We start from the raw sequence: 15,938 nt of genomic DNA, 5'->3' as shown, positions 1-15,938 counted from the left end.
TACTAAATCTGGTTATGTATGGGCCTCTTTTTATTTCGATGATAATCCAACCCTCCTACTCTATTCCTCAACCCACTCTTTCTCCAATCGTGTCACTACCTGACACATTCGACTCGCTTGGATCGCACCTCCTACTCTACCTCCCCACTCCACCATCTCCCCTAACCATGTATATACCTTCGCCATATCCTCCGCGTCGGTGGCATCTAAATCCTCTACTCCCATCATCTTCTTCATCCACCACCACCACCACTCTACCCCTCGTACCCTCTGCGCTACCAATATCTCGAATAACACCCCGGGATACTGGCACTTCTTCGTCCTATCCCGTTTGAATAACCGTCCATCATTGCTTGCCTCCACCCACTGACAACATATCGCCTGCGGCAATGCGCAATCGAAACATGCTGAAAACCGCGCAAACCTCTGCTTCGTTATCATCTCCTCCGTCACGTCCTCGACGCCCTTTTGCACACTCTCCCACTTCCACGTATTCCTTTCTGGACACACCTCCATCCGGTGCTCAACCTCGTCTGCACCCTGCATCATACACACCGCGCAACGTCCCGCCCACGCGGCTAACATGTCCTCAAACTGATGCAACTCGGCCGTCTCTCGCATCACCTGTACCTCCCGATTCCTCTCGTTTTCTCGAATCGGCCGCTGACTGCGTTGATAATCGGCCTCAATCTCCGCTTCCCGTCTCTCCTCCTCGTCCTCCTCTACTCTATCCACCCACTCGCCCTCCTCATTCTCCCACCACGGTTCGCACTCCGTCAACTCATGCATCGCCCTCGCCACCCGATGCCCCTGACACACATCGCATGCCTCTTCCCCCTCCACGCACCCTATTCGGTCCTTGTTGCCGTCCATCTCTCGGTCCAACACCTCTCGTCGACACCGTTTTCCCTCGGCAAACTCGATCACGTCGTCGTCCCATGCCCACTGATCCGGCTGCCCACTCTTCTTTCCACGCAACTGCTTCTCCTTTTCCTGCTCCTTTTGCTGCCTCTGCTGCACCAACCATGACCGTCGAACCACCACCACCGACTCGCTCCTCTGCCCCCCTCGCCCCCCTCGACCGCTTTCTTGTACGACGTTCACCAACTGTCGTGGGATCCCCGCGTGCACCACCAAACATACGCCCGGATCGTCGATCCCCATCCCCAACGCATTCGTCGACGCTATCCATCCCGCCTTGCCCCCCTTGCTGTTCCTCCATTCCTCCACCCGCCGGGCCTTTTCCTTTGCGCTGCCCACCCCTCGCCAATATCCCACGCAACCCAATATCGCCGTAATCTGTTCTACCCTCTTGATCGTCCCCCCGTATATGATCACCTTGCCCCGACTGTGCGTTGCCGTCCACGCCCGCACGATCTCGCACACCCTCTCCACAATCGCATCGTCCTCTTCGCCCTCTTCCTCCCCCTCCCCGTTCACCTTCACCTTCGCCTTCGCCTTCGCCTTCGCCCTCTTCTTCTTCTTCTTCCCTCCCCCTTGACCTGCCTCCTCTCCATCCTCCAAAATAATCACCCTATACCGTATGTTCGGTCTCGTCGTCGGCTCTCGGAACATCCGTACTCGCTCCGGGATGAACCGCAACGCTGCGAACAATGCCTTCTCCTGTGTCGGCTTCAACGTCGCCGTCAAACACACCACTGGCACCCCAAACTCCTGCATCACCTGTCCCAACCGGGCCACTTGCGGTCGAAACGTCTTGGAACACTGCAACACCGTGTGGCACTCGTCCACCACGACCCGGTCCAACCTTTGCTGCCCGTGCATGCGCTCGACAAATGCCCGGAACCCCTTTGTTACCGCCGACTCGGGCGTCACAAACACCAACGACGCCGCCCGTTGCACGCCCCGGCTGCTCCACACGTACGAATCGATGCCCATCTTCGCACACCGCGTGTTCATGTCGTTCTCCAACGCCACCAACGGCGTTACCACAATCGTCATCCCGTCGGGCGTGCAATACGCCGGCAACATGAACGTCAAACTCTTGCCCCCTCCGGTCGGTGTGATTTGCACAATCGGCCACTCGCCCCGTACCACGGCGCGTATGACGGGTTCTTGCAACCCCCGGAACGCAACGGCGGGCCCCATCATCTGCTGCAACTGACCCTGCATGTCCATGCGGTGCAACCGTCCGAACCGCTTCCGCCGCACATCCTCCCGGTCGGCGTCGAACATGCTCCGGCCCCGCTTCGCTCCGGTGATCCACTCCGTCCGGTCCTCGGCCCCTAATCCGAAAAACTGGTGCCACTGCATGCTGACCTTGCGGAACTGCTCTCGACTGCGCATCGTGCCCAAATCGCCTTGCCCAAACATCCGCGCATACACCAACCCCCCGACGTGTGATCCGTGTCCGGCCTGCAAATCATATATGCTGTCGATCAAACTGCGGATCCCTTCGTCTTCGCCCTCGTCGAACCCGTCGCCCATGCCGTCCCCAAACACTTTGTTGAAATACCGGTTGGAAATGCCAATTGCAATGTGCCTCCACACGCTAATGTTCAACTCGTGCCCGGAATACTCGGCGCTATACCGCTGCAACACCCGCCGGGCTCGATCACTTGTCCATTTGGGCTCGTGAAACCACTCCATGAACGCCGCCTCCTCTTCCTGGTCCTCTTCGGGCTTTGGTGTTGCCTCGGGCACGTCTGGCCCTTCGTCTTCACCCTCCACGTCTGGCCCTTTGTCTTCACTCTCCACGTCTGGCACCTCGTCTCCATCACGCCCATCTTGCTCTTCCCACTCTTCTTCACCCTCCACCGTCTCACGCTCGTCACTGACCATCTCCCATCCCTCCTCACTCCCGGCCGCTCTACCCCTTCTACCCATTCTTATGCTCTCCTCCGCCCTCCTCTGCTTCTTTGCTTCTTTCCTTTGCTTCCTTGCTTCTCTCTGCTGGCTCTTTGCCTCTCTCTTCATCTTCTTCTCCTCTTTGACCCGCTTCTCGAAACTGCTTACCACCGTATTCATCTTCCTCTCCTTTCTTCCATCTTCTCCCACCACCTCGTCGGCCCATAAAAACGCACTCGTCCTCCTCTTCTGCTTGATCGTTCCCTGCACGTTCTGCCAAAACGGCAACACTAACCACATATACCACACCAACAACTCTCCCACCTCCCGGGGCAAAAACCGATGAATTACCTTGATCTCGGACGACTTGCGGAACCCCTTGTGATACATGGTCACAAAACATACCATCGCCTCGTGGATGAAAATGTTCCGCACCCCCCCGTTCATCGTATTCCACATCCGCACCCCTAACAACTCGGGTGCCCGTGCTGGTTGCCCCCCGGTGATATGCATTAAAACCCACATCAACCCGCGGAACTTTTCAACCTCTCGACCATATTCTCGGATGGCTTGGCCTCGGTATGGAAACTTGGTATCCATCGACTCGCTCATCCACGCCTCTCGCCGCCACGCTGATCCGGCTAACTGCTTCGCCACCCACTCGTCCCCCGCTTCGGTCCACGGCCGGTTGGCCTCGTCTTGTAAAAACGAATACCCCAACGTGCTCTCGCCATGCCGGTCCTCGATGCGTGACCACGGGATCCTCGGCAATACGTCGTGGATCGACGGCTCGTCTTCGTCCTCCCCTCTTCTTGCTTGTCCCTCCTGACTCGACCCTCGACGACCCACGGGACGCGGTGCTTCGGTGGCCATCATGGTCAACTTGGCCAACGTCCGCCGTGCCTCGGCCACCGCGTTATGCATGATATCCGATATCTTGCCCATGCTGATCTTTACGCCGCCGCATTTGATCTCGTCGCCAAACCAATCGATCTTCTCTTCGCCGGGCGTTGTGAATCGGATCCTCATTCCATACGTTCGTGTGTTGATGATCCAATTCATCGGCGTTGGGTCTGCTTCTTTTTGATCGGGCATCCTGGTCATGAACCGCCATACCTTTTCACGGATAATGCGGAATAACCCATCTGCCTTCTCCTTGGCCCTCCGCTTGCTCATGGTCTGTTGCAACCGCATGATCTGTTCGCGCCGTTCCAACATGGACTGGTATAACACCAAATACCGCGTTCCCTTGACGATGGCGGACAACACCGGCGTGTAATTGGCGGCTGTAACCCACCCTCCATTGGCGTCTAACCCCATGACGGCCAACGCACTGATGAGAATGCTGTCGTAATGCTGGCCGGTCTTCAACGGGTGGTCAAAAAACTCCATGATGGCGTCGACACAACACCGCTCTAACCGTTCGTCTGTGAATCGGCCAATGGTATCGGTCCCGGTTACAACCTGCGTAACGCCCCGTGTGAATATGGCCCACGCCTTTTCCTGCTGTATCGTCATGCGGTACGGCGGCTTTTTGTTTGCATGCTTGCGTTGGCCTCCTTGGTTGTCGGGGTCATCTGAATACTCTGCGTCGTCCGTATCATCTGAATCCTCTGTATCGTCTGTGCCGTCCGTGTCTGCATCCTCCATGCCATCTGCGTCTATATCCCCTGAATCCCTCGCCTTGTCTTTCTTCCCCCATGACTCCAACCGCACCCAAATACACATCATGATCCGCCACTGTTCCTTATATCGCACCCACGCATCCGGCTCCATGATCCCTTCGAACGGCTTGTTGGGGGTGACGGTCACCTCCTTTCGTTCAATCTCAAACAACTCGGCCGTGCCTGGGCTGCAACGACTGGTGGCCACGTACGCGTTGTCCAATACGCACTCGAAAATCTCCCACATCTTCTGTAACACCTGCTCATTCTCTCCAATCGGTTGCAACACCTGCTCTCGCAACCGGGTTTTGTCGATGCGGGCCAAATGCGCCGGCCATCCGGTTCGTTTCAACCACCTCTCAGCCTCCCACTTGTCACTGGCGTCCTGGATCCGGGCATCGGCCTCGCTCTCAAACGCTTGTCGGGCCTGTCGCTGTATGGCCATGACGAACTCGGCCTGGCGGCTGGCTTCGTCTTCGTCGGGCCCTTCGTTGCTGGATGGGATGGTCCGTCCGACTTCAAACCAACTGCTGGCCACGCGGTTGCGGAAAAAACGCTGGCATTGAACGCCTGTCCTCCACGGCACGGGCGGTATGGCTGCTTCGGATGTGTTGGTGTACCGGCCTCGCTTGCGGTTGTTGACCCAACCGTGCTTGTCTCGACAATGCTGCTGCATCCGTTTGATCTGTCGGGCTACATACGGGCATTGATTACACCCCAACCCGTCCTCCTTTGGTGGCGGGATATGGGGGATGGGGGCTGTTGTTGGGGGTGGGACTAACCAATCTTTCAACTCCTTCTGATTGCGAATAATGCCTGGGATTACTTCTACCGCGGCTTGGATCTCCTTTAACTTGACACTCGCTGGTGATCCGGCATGCTTTGATGTGATATGCCGGGTTACTTCATTCCCAACGCATGCCACTCTGCACGCCTGGCAAATCACGAACGGGTATTCGGGCAAATAAATAAACGGCTCCATCTTGATGATGTTTATGTATGATGTTTACGCTTTACTATGTTACCTTGACTGTCTTGTTTTGTTCTTTTTGGTATTTGCTTTTTGCTGGTTGCTGTGGTGGGACTGGAACTTTAAATCTAACCCTTGCCTTGACTGACCCTTCTGCTTGGTGTCTCTCCCGCCTGCACTGACCCTTCCGCGGGCTCCACTCTCGACGTCCTCAACCCAATATGTCTGCAACTTCAACTGTATCGCAACGCTTCAATTTGGGTTCTTCTGGTCTGTAATTTGGAATGGGATATCTCCTGATTGATATCTTCCTGTGTATGTATTTTATTTTTATTTTTACTGTCCTGGTTTTAATAGAACTCTTCGTTGATATTTTCAATGGAACTCTACCCCATGTCATCAATAGCGCGGTTTCCATTTGTATGGGTTTTTAATAGACCTCTTCGAAGAGTTCCTACACAGATTGCGGATAGGTCCATTAGGAAGGCTCATAGGTCTGCGGCGACGCCGGCAAAGGTCGATACGACGAACTGCTAATCGGTGCGGTTAAGCAGCCTGGTGTTTACGACTGGGAGGAGGTCAATGATATCTTTTCCGAGCTGTATAGCGACGTCAGCCCTACGCTGAATAGCGAGGAGTGCGAGGCATCGGGCAGCAGCCTGGACGCGGAGGAAGGGAATGGCAGTTTGACAATACCAAGCGTCCTGGAGGCTTGATGAAGCCTCCTCCAGATCGGCCATCTGGCCTGTCCGCTCATACCGGCGACCAAGCATAAAGCCGAGATTGTTCAACCAGGCTGCCCGGTCAGGATGATCGTGTGGCGTCGAGTCGACTGGAGTCGGAGCCAGATTCCTTTTCCCTCCTCATAGAATCGCTCTTGACTGTCGAGCGCGCAGTGGCCATCTCTCTAGGACCGGAACATTCCGAGACTACCGCCCCACTGTGAGAAATGCGACTCTTAACGACCAATCACTTGGCAGAACGTGCGCGTGCCAAGCAGCTCGGTAAGGCCGTAAGGTGTGACCACCAAAATGCAGGAACGAACCTTTTAACGTTAAGCACTTGAAACTAGTTCCTTGTGGCTCTATTGTAATTTTTACGCCAAGCTTCGCCCCTTGCCGTCGAACTTCTGACGAGTCATGATGTCTCTGTGACAGAATGCTTCGGACAACGCAACGTCGCTCTCTCTGCAGCTGAGGTATTTAGACCTGATCACAAAGCGTTTTTTTTTAACGCTGGAGAGGTGCCGTTCACGCATTCCTTCTCACATCCTTGGGTGCTTCAGCTGTCCGAACTGGGCATCTAGATGATCACTGGGCTCGATCGCCAAGGCTATGGTAGATGTCAGTTGGCAGGCAGAGTCGACCTTGAATTCCCTGTTAGTTATCCATACGAGGAAAGCTTCTCAATATCGACTAATTTGGATGTCAACCCGATCTAGTCTATTGAGAGATGACAAAACTTCGCATGCCCGGGATGACCAGCGAGGAGCCCGACAACGTCCAGTTAGCGAGCCTGGATTCCCGAACCGGGCATTATTCAGAGAACTCGGCACTGAAGGCCGAGATATCTCAATTACAGGCGGAACTGGTCGACCTTAAAAACATCCTTCTGGCACACAGAGAGTGCTGCGGCTCTTCACGGGTCTGTCCACACTCGAAAAGTCCGCCCTGCGACGAAGAGAACACGACAGCAAGCAACTAAAACCTAGGGTCGTTGCCCTGGTTGGCATCGCATTCGTATCGAACCATCCGTTAAATGCCATACCAGCTCTCGCTCGTCGGTCGACTGAACATTGTGCCGTTTTTGAGCTTGGCGGTTGAAACTAAGCACTGCCGTTCCGCTATAGGGGATGGGGTTGACCCAGTATTTTCACATTCAAGGAAATGTTCTTCTCATTATTACGTATAGTATAGTACACAGTATAGAACTAGTTGCACAGGCCACATAAGCTATTTCGTGTTTTGCATACGAAAGCAGTTCAAACGGCCACCTCCTCTTGCTACAGGCAGCAAGAAAGGGAACAAGTGCTTACTCCGAGCCTCTAAGGGTGTTGCAACCACCCAAAGGCGCCCTTGACGTCTAGGGTGATCATCGTTGCTGTGCCTCGGCTCTCTAGTGCAACGGTCAGTGCCTTAACCGCGTACCATAGGGCAAAATATTGGTCAATAATCGCATTAGTTGCTATTACTGGGCACACCAACTGCTCTTTTAAGCCTATCCGCTGTCAGGTGGACCAAGCCGTAACATCTAGAGCATGTTCGATGTCATGGGTAACGCAGGCAAGTAGGTCTGTCCAACCATATGACAACGACAGCGATATGCAGCCTCATACAGTAGCAGCCGGAGAATTGGGAGATTGAATGCAACACCACGGACATGCTAAACCAATTTTGGGCTGGAGCTGATGTACTGCAGAGTCCATCCAAGCCACTTCCGCCTGAGGGCCGGGGTATGAATTCTGATGATGGCCTTCTGTCACATGTATCGCCAATTAGGAGGGTCCGAAGGACATTGGAAAACCTAACAGATATCGGGATGTTTGCTTTTTATCCCCTCTTTAGCTATCGAAACCTCCCCGTCTAGGGCCACGCCGCCACGAAAAGAGCCTCGGCCACCCGGAGCGGACATAAAAGGAATAGATGTGTGGGGCAGAGAAGATATCTCAACTCTGGAATGTCAGACAGAAAGCAGGACAGGAGAAAATTGAGCTAGCCAGTGCAAGGGTGCAAGGGAAGAGTGGTGCGGTCTTTATATCTATGACCACATATCTCCCACCCACCAGACAGTCCTATGGGGGATCGAATGGGAAATGGTGAATGGCATGTATTGGCTGAGGCCTTGGACATAGCCAAAGATAAACTGGCTGCTGTCGTTTACCGATGGCGTTTCGTGGGGAATGGGCTGTGGGCAGTAGCCCAGAATGGGCGGGGATTACCTTGAACTGCTTGACGTCATCCTTACATCCTTGCCACTACATGCAATCAGATGACATGTGATTACCACCACTTGTTCACCGCGAACCAGTTTTGCTCTACGGCGCGGAGGCATGGTATCCAGGCGCAATCCAACCCCGATGGAATCAACCCAACAAAGACCGATCATCAAGGACTCATCACCTCGTACAGAGAATGAATAAGGCTATGAACCAATCCATGCGAGCTATCCTGCCCGTATGGAGGACGACGCCCATCCCAATCCTCCATCGGGAGAGCGGGATACCGCCGGTTACCCAGCTACTCGGTGCACGTCGATACCGCTTCGCCGACCGTCTTAAATCCCTTGACGAAACCCACCCTCTCGCGAAGCGCACGCTTCATCCTAGCCCACCGACATACCACAGGCTAATCAAATAAAGATACCAAACGCCAATAAGGAGCAGCTTCAGGACTCGACTTCGACGGACTGATGAACTCCTCCCAACTTGTGCCAGTGCCGTAGAAGAGGGCGCAACTCATCATGAGGGGTGAGAAGGCGTTGGTCCCTCGATGCCGTGGATGTAGCGTTGTGCTTGGTTGGCGATGTAGTTCTGGATGAGGGAGCAGTTGCAGTCGGTATGCTGCAAGAGCGACATCTTGAGCTCGTAGACTTCACGAGTCAGGTCGGCGGCACAAGTGGTCAAATCGCGATTGATTTGATCCATGTCCTGCTCGTCAACCTCGAGCCGCTTCGCGTCTGCTCGCTTCTTGACCCGAAACTTGTTGGAAGCAACCCGATTCCTCTCCTTTATCCGTCTGCTGGTACCATCGCCGTGCTGGGCAGGAGAGTCGGGGCCGTTGCTGTCGGAGTTTAGGTTAGAGGAAGAGCGACGCCTTGATTTCTGGCGCGTCCCCGCTTCAGGTGTATCGATGTCGCCATCCTGACAAGCCCCGCTTCTCGTAGACTGGCGAGCCCGGCGCTTGCGCTTTCGAGGCTCCTCGTCGGCTGCCAAAGATTGACGTCGATTGCCCGAAGAAACGGAGGACGCATCGGGAGCGAGCGGCTCGGAAGCCAAGGATGGGGCGGAGTATTCGGTGACGGGGTTGACTTTGCTCCCAGGATCCGAATAGTCAAGGGGATCGCCGGATGCGTAGTCGCTGGGCGGGAAGCTATCATGCCCATAGACACCGGGTCCCGTGACTTGCCCTCCTAACGAGTCGGCGAAGAGTGATGGGTCTGTAGCCCACCACGGATCCCATGAGGGATTCTGGGTTGTTTGGAAGGCATCGAGAATTGAGTCTTCTTGGGTGGTATCGAATTTGGCGAAGCAACCTTCGGCGGTCGCATAGGAAGGGTAGGTTTCTTGATCAGGAGGTCAAAACCGATAGTGAGGGCAGCAAGCAGATAGGAGAGAGCAGGGGCGAGGGAGAAGAGGAAGAAGAGAGATTGCAATACCCATTTGAGAGACGACGACTTCCACGTGATGGTTGTGACGATGGTTGTGACGATGTTGTGACGATGGTTGTGCTGTGATCCGAGGAGTCGTCGAGAGTAGTCCAGGGGAGGAGTTGTTGCGGGATCGAAAAACCAGGGCAATGAATGGCGGGAGGATACTGCAATTAAGAGCGCAAGGACAAGGCGTTGGGAAGGCGTTGGAACGCCGTTGTTACCGAAAAAGGCAATTGAGGAACAATCTACCTAGCAAGTGGCAAGGATCTTCCAAGCTTAAGGTAGGTATGACGTGGGGATGCAACGACTCCTCCCCACGTGCAGTCTGGAGGCCTGGATTCCCACCAGCGCAGGGCCAGGACCGCTGGCCGGACATCCCTCGCCTCAACCAAGCCGGCATCAGCGCGGCACCAAATCAGCGAGCGATGACCCCTCCACGACCAGTGCCTCAAGTTCGAATGCCATCAGCCTCAACACCTATCTCTCAGCGAGGCGCCAACGCTCGGTTCAATGTGGACGTAACGACTCCTAACGGTATGCTCACTGTCGCCCGTTGACTTGGCCTCTTTGGTCGTGTTTATAGAAGTACCTGCTGATCCAGGTAGGCCGCTGTTAGCAATTAAGGAAGTGACGACTTGTAATACCTAGTGCTATAATGAGTTATATTCTGAATGTGACATGTCGCAGCCAGAATATAACTCATTATGGCACTTCGCACTAGCGGAATGCGTGTTCCCTTTTGTCGTGGTGGCATAATGCAACATAACCCCGCAAACCGGGCTCATAACTGTTGCATTGCCGACGACGGCAAAAGGGAATAACACTTCGCTAATGCGTAGTGATATCTTGGCTTATACTGAATGTGACACCATGTAGCGCCCGCTTGTACATCTCCTCCGCCTCCTTGAACTTGCCTTGGTCCTTATAGAGGAGACCCAAGTTATTGATCGTGCGGAGAGTCAATGTGTGATCACGTTCAAGCGCCTTCTCCCTACCTTCTAGCGCCCGCTCATACATCTCCTCCGCCTCATTGAACTTGACTTGGTCTGAGTTGAGGATACCTAGCATTTGTAAAGAGTACATCACCAATTCATCGCCAATATACCAAACATCCGCGGCTACTTAGTGAGCCTATGGCTTTTTAGGAGGGAAAGGAGATTAAGAGGTAGAAAGACGACATACTAAGCACTCGGCTGACACTATCGGGCATTCGAGGAGCAAGGGAACGACATCGTATATTAAAGTACTGCATTCTAGTTGTAGCTAAGCTTAGCTATCTAGGGTTAGCGGCCTGGCTTCATAGTTCCTACTACCTCATTAACTTAGTATGAAAGCGCACCTGAAGAACTCCATCACTCCGTCCCGGAAACGACTGCGTAAACTAGCCCCCGTTCCTCCTTCAGTCCAAAGGCCATTCTCCGCGGCCTTGAACTCCATCAAGGCGCAAGACGCCAGCTCAAACGGGCTCCGGACATATTTGACATCCACCGCCAAAGGCGTGCTAGGATCTCTCGCGACGCTTTGAGCTTCGTAAAGTAATGCACCTGTAGGCCCTCGACAGGCCGCCCTGGATAGGCCTCACTGAACCGCCGGTGAATCTCAGGTCACGCAGGCATCTCCCTACTCTCCTTCAACTCGATGAGAAGGTCATTTTCCTGTGGGGTGTATTTGGCTCTGGGCGCTGAAGCTCGCTTGGCCTTGGGAGTCGTCTATGTCGAGGGTGAATCAACTCGATCCCGAACGGTGCTGCTAGCATGCCTATGCGTTGTACAAGGAGTCCAGTCGAACTGTAACTGGAAAGTTGTTTTGCTGTTCTCGGTTATGCGCTTGAGCGAAGCATTCTCGAGCGGCCATTCCTCAAAGCTGGCGAGAACCGCCCTGACTTCGGCCTCATGGGACGTCGCTTGGGATGATGCTGGGCTGAGGATCGGAGGTTTCTCTGTTAAGTACCAGGGTGCACCCGACCAAAAGAGTAGGAGTACAGAAACCCCATTCACCACAAGTGGATCTGTGCAACGCACGTTCCGGAAAGCCAAGACATTCCAAACTTAGATGCCATCGTAGGTTTCTGCCGAATGATGTTCGGTGCCGTCGACTAACCTATCACAGGTGGCAGATCATTTGAGGTCCCAAAGAGCGATGGAAATCATTCAGTCGATCGAGGTAGGGGATTAGCGGCTCATGATTAATTGGATCTCGCACTAGGCCATGAAGGCGTGGAATTCGTACCGTGTTATCAAACCGCGACTCTTCGCTTTTCTTGTACTTGTCTAGCTCATTATTTGAAGAACTGTCTATTTCCACGCCGCACGACATAAAATATATATACATATGCAATCTTTCCATCGTTCTGGTCAGTCAAATGCCCCAGTAGATTAGAGAACGTGTCCGCATGTGCTCCGTGATTTTGATCGCCGTTGCGATGTGAGGCTAGGTGACAGTTGAACCATGTCACTCAGTGATAGAACCTAGGACAATGAGCAAGATACTCTCTGTATTGTTTTATTTTCACCGGTGTCACCCCTCATGCTAATCCGACGTCTGATAAGCGAGTCCATTTTCTATATCTAAACATCAAGCTTCAAGAACAACAGCTCTGCAGGTTGGGCAGGTGGACTCGTCGGCGAGCCATGCTTGAATACAGGGAGGATGGAACAAGTGCGAGCATTTCAATCGGACCGACTCTCCGCAAAGATTTTCCTGACAGATCAGGCATGTCGCTTGATCTTCGCATTGAGTGCAGCGTGGCAAGGATGCGATTTTGTCTCGTCGGTCGACATTCTTATTCCAGGAGCGACAAGCTTCTGACGCCATCCAGGTCAGAATGTCATTGGTGCGGGGACGAACCTCTTTCAAGAGATCCGTGGCTTGTTGGTCGAATAGCGTGTTTTTCAACTTCATCGCCACAATCATGGCCAGGCCATGATTCTGAGAGTCCCGGAAGACCGTTGCGCATTCCCATAACATCGGCAGATCTCCTTTGGCACCATTGGTGGCTGTTCTGACCACGAGAAGTGCATAAGAGTAAGCTTCTTCTGTACGCCCTTGAACTTTGCTCAGCATGAACAGTTCCGTCAAAGCGGAATAGCCCTGATCATTCCAGGCGATCTTCGACTGTGGGGTAATGTGTGTCTCCCATCCGCTTAACGAGTATAGGGCTGACGAATAATGGTCCCTCTTGACTTCTGGGTCTTCAGTCTTGCGTCCTGCTGCCAGCAGTGCCTCACTCATCTGGATGAGTACAGTCGACACGTCGACTTCATCTTTGGAGTGCATGGAGCTGCCGTTAAGGCCCATGATCATTGTGCTTGGCCAAGGGGTGGTGTTTAAAACGTCGATTGCTAGATCTCGTGCGATATCGGTATGGGTAACGATGTTCATGGACGTAAGGACTTGTCCTCTTGCTCTATGACAAAGCCATGCGACCATGCCGCGAACCAGCGTTTTATCCCTAGGGAGAAGAGCAGAGAAGCTCCATGCGCTTTTCGGATAGCAAGTAATTTGAATCGATGATCCAGCAAGTGAGGGAGAAGACGACTCGAGACGATTACCAAACCGAGCCTTGAAGCCGGGAAAGATATGAACTCCGTCAATGACGACGACAACACCGCATGATTTTCTGTGTGTAGGCCAATCAGCCCGCTGGCATTTTTCGGAACAGTACCATTGCCCTTTACAACGGGAGCAACGCAAACTCGAGGAGTCCTTGCAAATGCTGCATATGCGCGTCTTGTCGTCGCGAGGGTCAGTCTCGCGCAGGTCTTTCAGGCATTGTTTGTCCCTGTCGTCTAGGTGTCTCCTCTCCTGCTGCCGTGTTTGGTCCTGGATGGCCGAATGGATGTCTTGGAGATTCATCTCTAGGGCAGTTGCGGCGTCGGTAAGTTTCCGAAATTGTGTCCTGCTCTCTTCGGTATTGTATTGTTCCATGTCTCTTTGCACGGCACCCTCGGCTTCCTGGATCTCGCTGAGCTGGCCAGCCCAGTCGTCGATTTTGAGCATGTCCCTTCCGATGACGGCAGCCCGGTTACGATGGTAAAGGCAGATGCTCTGCATCTGATACGAGAGAAGTTTCTCGTAGAGCTGCACGACGTGTTTCTCCAGTTGGACTCGCAGTCCCGCGGAGGATTGCTCAGCCTTGTTCTCGTCAAGCAGCAGGGACACCAAGTTCCAGTACCACTCCATTCTCGACAGGACGTAGGCGATGCCTTTGCGATTGTCGCGTGCCTCGGTGACGGGGTTCGAAAGGATCTGTCATCTGTCAGCCGGGGGACAGTCCACCGTTCTCTCTTCGATTGCGAAGGCTAATCACACACACCTCTAGTACAAGGCAGACGCCGGCCCAGGCGACGGCGGCTTCCGGAGCGGCCTGTACCGCCTTGTCTACTATTCCCCTCACCGCTTGCACTGCTTGCAAGCCTTCGTCGATGCCTCGCTTGATGGACGCTGCCTTCTGCGTCCGGTCCAGTCCTTCCTGGACCAACTGCTGCATTTGGCGACATCTTGTCTCCCGAATCCTTCCTATCTCGTTTTCCGTTGGTCGAGATGCAACAGAGGTCGAGTCATTTCGGCAAAGTTCAGCTGATAGGATCTTCTCGTACGCTTCGACCACTTTGGGCTCGCTCGCTTTGAGCTCGTCGTAGGCCTGGTTCCAAAGTCGCTCTTGTAGACTCGGCAGCGGCGAGGTTTTGGAATCTGTCGAGGTGGGCGGGGAAGGCGTTGGCTGAGATGTTGGTCGAGTTGCTAGTTCGGATGGAGGTCGAGACGGTGTTGGCGATGATGTAGCTGGTGAAGGAGCGGAGGCAGAGTCTTGGGGAGCTGGCTGCAATAGCCTCCTGGCCTTGGATTTGGCTTTCTCGACCCAGCGAGACGCCATTTTCACTTTGAAGGGGACACCTTGGCCTTGTTGTCCGATATGACGGTATCAGCGAGGTGGCTTCTGCTCGGATCGATGAGTCAGGACGACAACGGATTGTCATCACTGACGACGTGGAACAGCAACATGTTTGCGGGATTTGCGTGCGGGGAGGCCTCAGCAGCTGAAAAGGACCCCTGTAGCAAGGCGCAGCTTGTGAGTCCAATAGGATTGCCGAGTGATGGGATGTGCAGCTGCGCCAGGTCAATCGCAGGGCTCTGCCGTGTTGGAAGTGGAAAGTGCAAGGCAAAGGAGGTGAGGAGAGAGGTAAGGACAGACTGGCACGATTTGACTTTATGTGTGCACGGCCGGTTGTCATAACCCGGGCGGGTAGCTTACCCTAGCCATCCACAAGACGGGTTCAAGGAGGTCGTACTGTACCAAAGAAGCAGCACTAGTTACTTATCGACTTCCTTTGATCGGTATTGCCTCCCCAGCTATTCGATAATGAGCATAGCGGCCGCCAGTAGCATGGCTGTTGCCAGTCGTAAATGCGGGTTCACCCGTTAGCTCGGCGCCAATGTCCGCAATTAGCCGCCTCTTCATGCCGTTGATGTGGGGCATGGAGCGTTGCTAATTCAGGAGGTCGGGCAAGAGAAAGAGAGGTCGAGCCCGAGCGTGCTGCTAATTGTCCACGTCAGCGAGGGACCAGCAGACGGCTTGTCCTTCATGCCTCATGCGAACCAACTCAACCTGTCATGTACTCTGCAGGGGGGCTTCTACACTGTGTGAACAAACATGGCTGTGACTGGGAAGACGGGTCGCGTCGCAGTGGACGGATCACGACACAAAATGTCAGCCTTCTAGGGCAAGCCTTTGTCCACGCATACGTCAGAGCAACCCATGCGTCAGTCCAACACGATGCAGGTAGCCTCACCGAGACCAGCTCATGCGACATATTGCGGCATGAACCTGGCCAGTACAGAACCTGAATCTTGTCTCATGGAATCTTGCTGCGACCTTGGTGATGGATGCTTGAACTGATGACACATGAATCTCGGTTACTGCCGGCAGCCCGGTCAACCCAATCGCTGAAGCGAGGGGTCAAAGCTTTCAAGGCTACTGGCCTTACCGAATCCATGAACAGAAGGCGAAATGCATTACAATAAGATTACGGTGGTGGCAAAGGGCTGTTCGATCTTCAACGGAACATCGAACTGGGCGGAATGAGCTGGCTTACGCCTCAAGGTAGCACGGCAATGGCACCCAAACACGA

General features: G+C 53.9%; 8 protein-coding genes across 8 annotated transcripts; 2 read left to right on the top strand and 6 right to left on the bottom strand.

The window, feature by feature from the left end:
• BGZ61DRAFT_470024 (uncharacterized protein) lies at positions 1–1,507 on the bottom strand. Its single transcript, XM_046248030.1, has one exon. It carries the CDS (start codon positions 1,162–1,164, stop codon positions 61–63), a length of 1,104 nt encoding a protein of 367 aa, XP_046092882.1. The 5' UTR covers positions 1,165–1,507; the 3' UTR covers positions 1–60.
• A 411-nt stretch (positions 1,508–1,918) lies between these two features.
• Positions 1,919–2,125, top strand: BGZ61DRAFT_376830 (uncharacterized protein; the record flags this gene model as incomplete). The annotated part of the gene is made up of 1 exon (XM_046242550.1): positions 1,919–2,125. The coding sequence occupies one exon, from the start codon at positions 1,919–1,921 to the stop codon at positions 2,123–2,125; it is 207 nt and encodes a 68-aa protein (XP_046092881.1).
• Positions 2,126–3,155: 1,030 nt separating this feature from the next.
• BGZ61DRAFT_501313 (uncharacterized protein) lies at positions 3,156–4,200 on the bottom strand (the record flags this gene model as incomplete). Its single annotated transcript, XM_046251689.1, has 2 exons — positions 3,156–3,186; positions 3,470–4,200. 2 exons carry the CDS (start codon positions 4,198–4,200, stop codon positions 3,156–3,158), a joined length of 762 nt encoding a protein of 253 aa, XP_046092880.1.
• A 208-nt stretch (positions 4,201–4,408) lies between these two features.
• Positions 4,409–5,454, bottom strand: BGZ61DRAFT_501311 (uncharacterized protein; the record flags this gene model as incomplete). Its single annotated transcript, XM_046251688.1, has 2 exons — positions 4,409–4,445; positions 4,520–5,454. The coding sequence occupies 2 exons, from the start codon at positions 5,452–5,454 to the stop codon at positions 4,409–4,411; spliced, it is 972 nt and encodes a 323-aa protein (XP_046092879.1).
• A 1,464-nt stretch (positions 5,455–6,918) lies between these two features.
• BGZ61DRAFT_376825 (uncharacterized protein) lies at positions 6,919–7,146 on the top strand (the record flags this gene model as incomplete). The annotated part of the gene is made up of 1 exon (XM_046242549.1): positions 6,919–7,146. One exon carries the CDS (start codon positions 6,919–6,921, stop codon positions 7,144–7,146), a length of 228 nt encoding a protein of 75 aa, XP_046092878.1.
• Positions 7,147–8,676: 1,530 nt separating this feature from the next.
• On the bottom strand, positions 8,677–9,936 carry BGZ61DRAFT_470021 (uncharacterized protein). Its single transcript, XM_046248029.1, has 2 exons — positions 9,817–9,936; positions 8,677–9,723 (listed from the first exon to the last, which is right to left on the bottom strand). The coding sequence occupies exons 1-2, from the start codon at positions 9,818–9,820 to the stop codon at positions 8,900–8,902; spliced, it is 828 nt and encodes a 275-aa protein (XP_046092877.1). The 5' UTR covers positions 9,821–9,936; the 3' UTR covers positions 8,677–8,899.
• Positions 9,937–10,638: 702 nt separating this feature from the next.
• Positions 10,639–10,878, bottom strand: BGZ61DRAFT_376835 (uncharacterized protein; the record flags this gene model as incomplete). The annotated part of the gene is made up of 1 exon (XM_046242551.1): positions 10,639–10,878. The coding sequence occupies one exon, from the start codon at positions 10,876–10,878 to the stop codon at positions 10,639–10,641; it is 240 nt and encodes a 79-aa protein (XP_046092876.1).
• A 1,392-nt stretch (positions 10,879–12,270) lies between these two features.
• On the bottom strand, positions 12,271–15,151 carry BGZ61DRAFT_65069 (uncharacterized protein). Its single transcript, XM_046256952.1, has 3 exons — positions 15,062–15,151; positions 14,126–14,916; positions 12,271–14,058 (listed from the first exon to the last, which is right to left on the bottom strand). Exons 2-3 carry the CDS (start codon positions 14,681–14,683, stop codon positions 12,385–12,387), a joined length of 2,232 nt encoding a protein of 743 aa, XP_046092875.1. The 5' UTR covers positions 14,684–14,916; positions 15,062–15,151; the 3' UTR covers positions 12,271–12,384.
• Positions 15,152–15,938: the final 787 nt, after the last annotated feature.

This window comes from Ilyonectria robusta (genome assembly GCF_021365365.1).
Source record: "Ilyonectria robusta strain PMI_751 chromosome Unknown BGZ61scaffold_167, whole genome shotgun sequence".
Classification (NCBI taxonomy): domain Eukaryota; kingdom Fungi; phylum Ascomycota; class Sordariomycetes; order Hypocreales; family Nectriaceae; genus Ilyonectria; species Ilyonectria robusta.
This window is presented reverse-complemented; position numbering and strand designations above follow the sequence as displayed.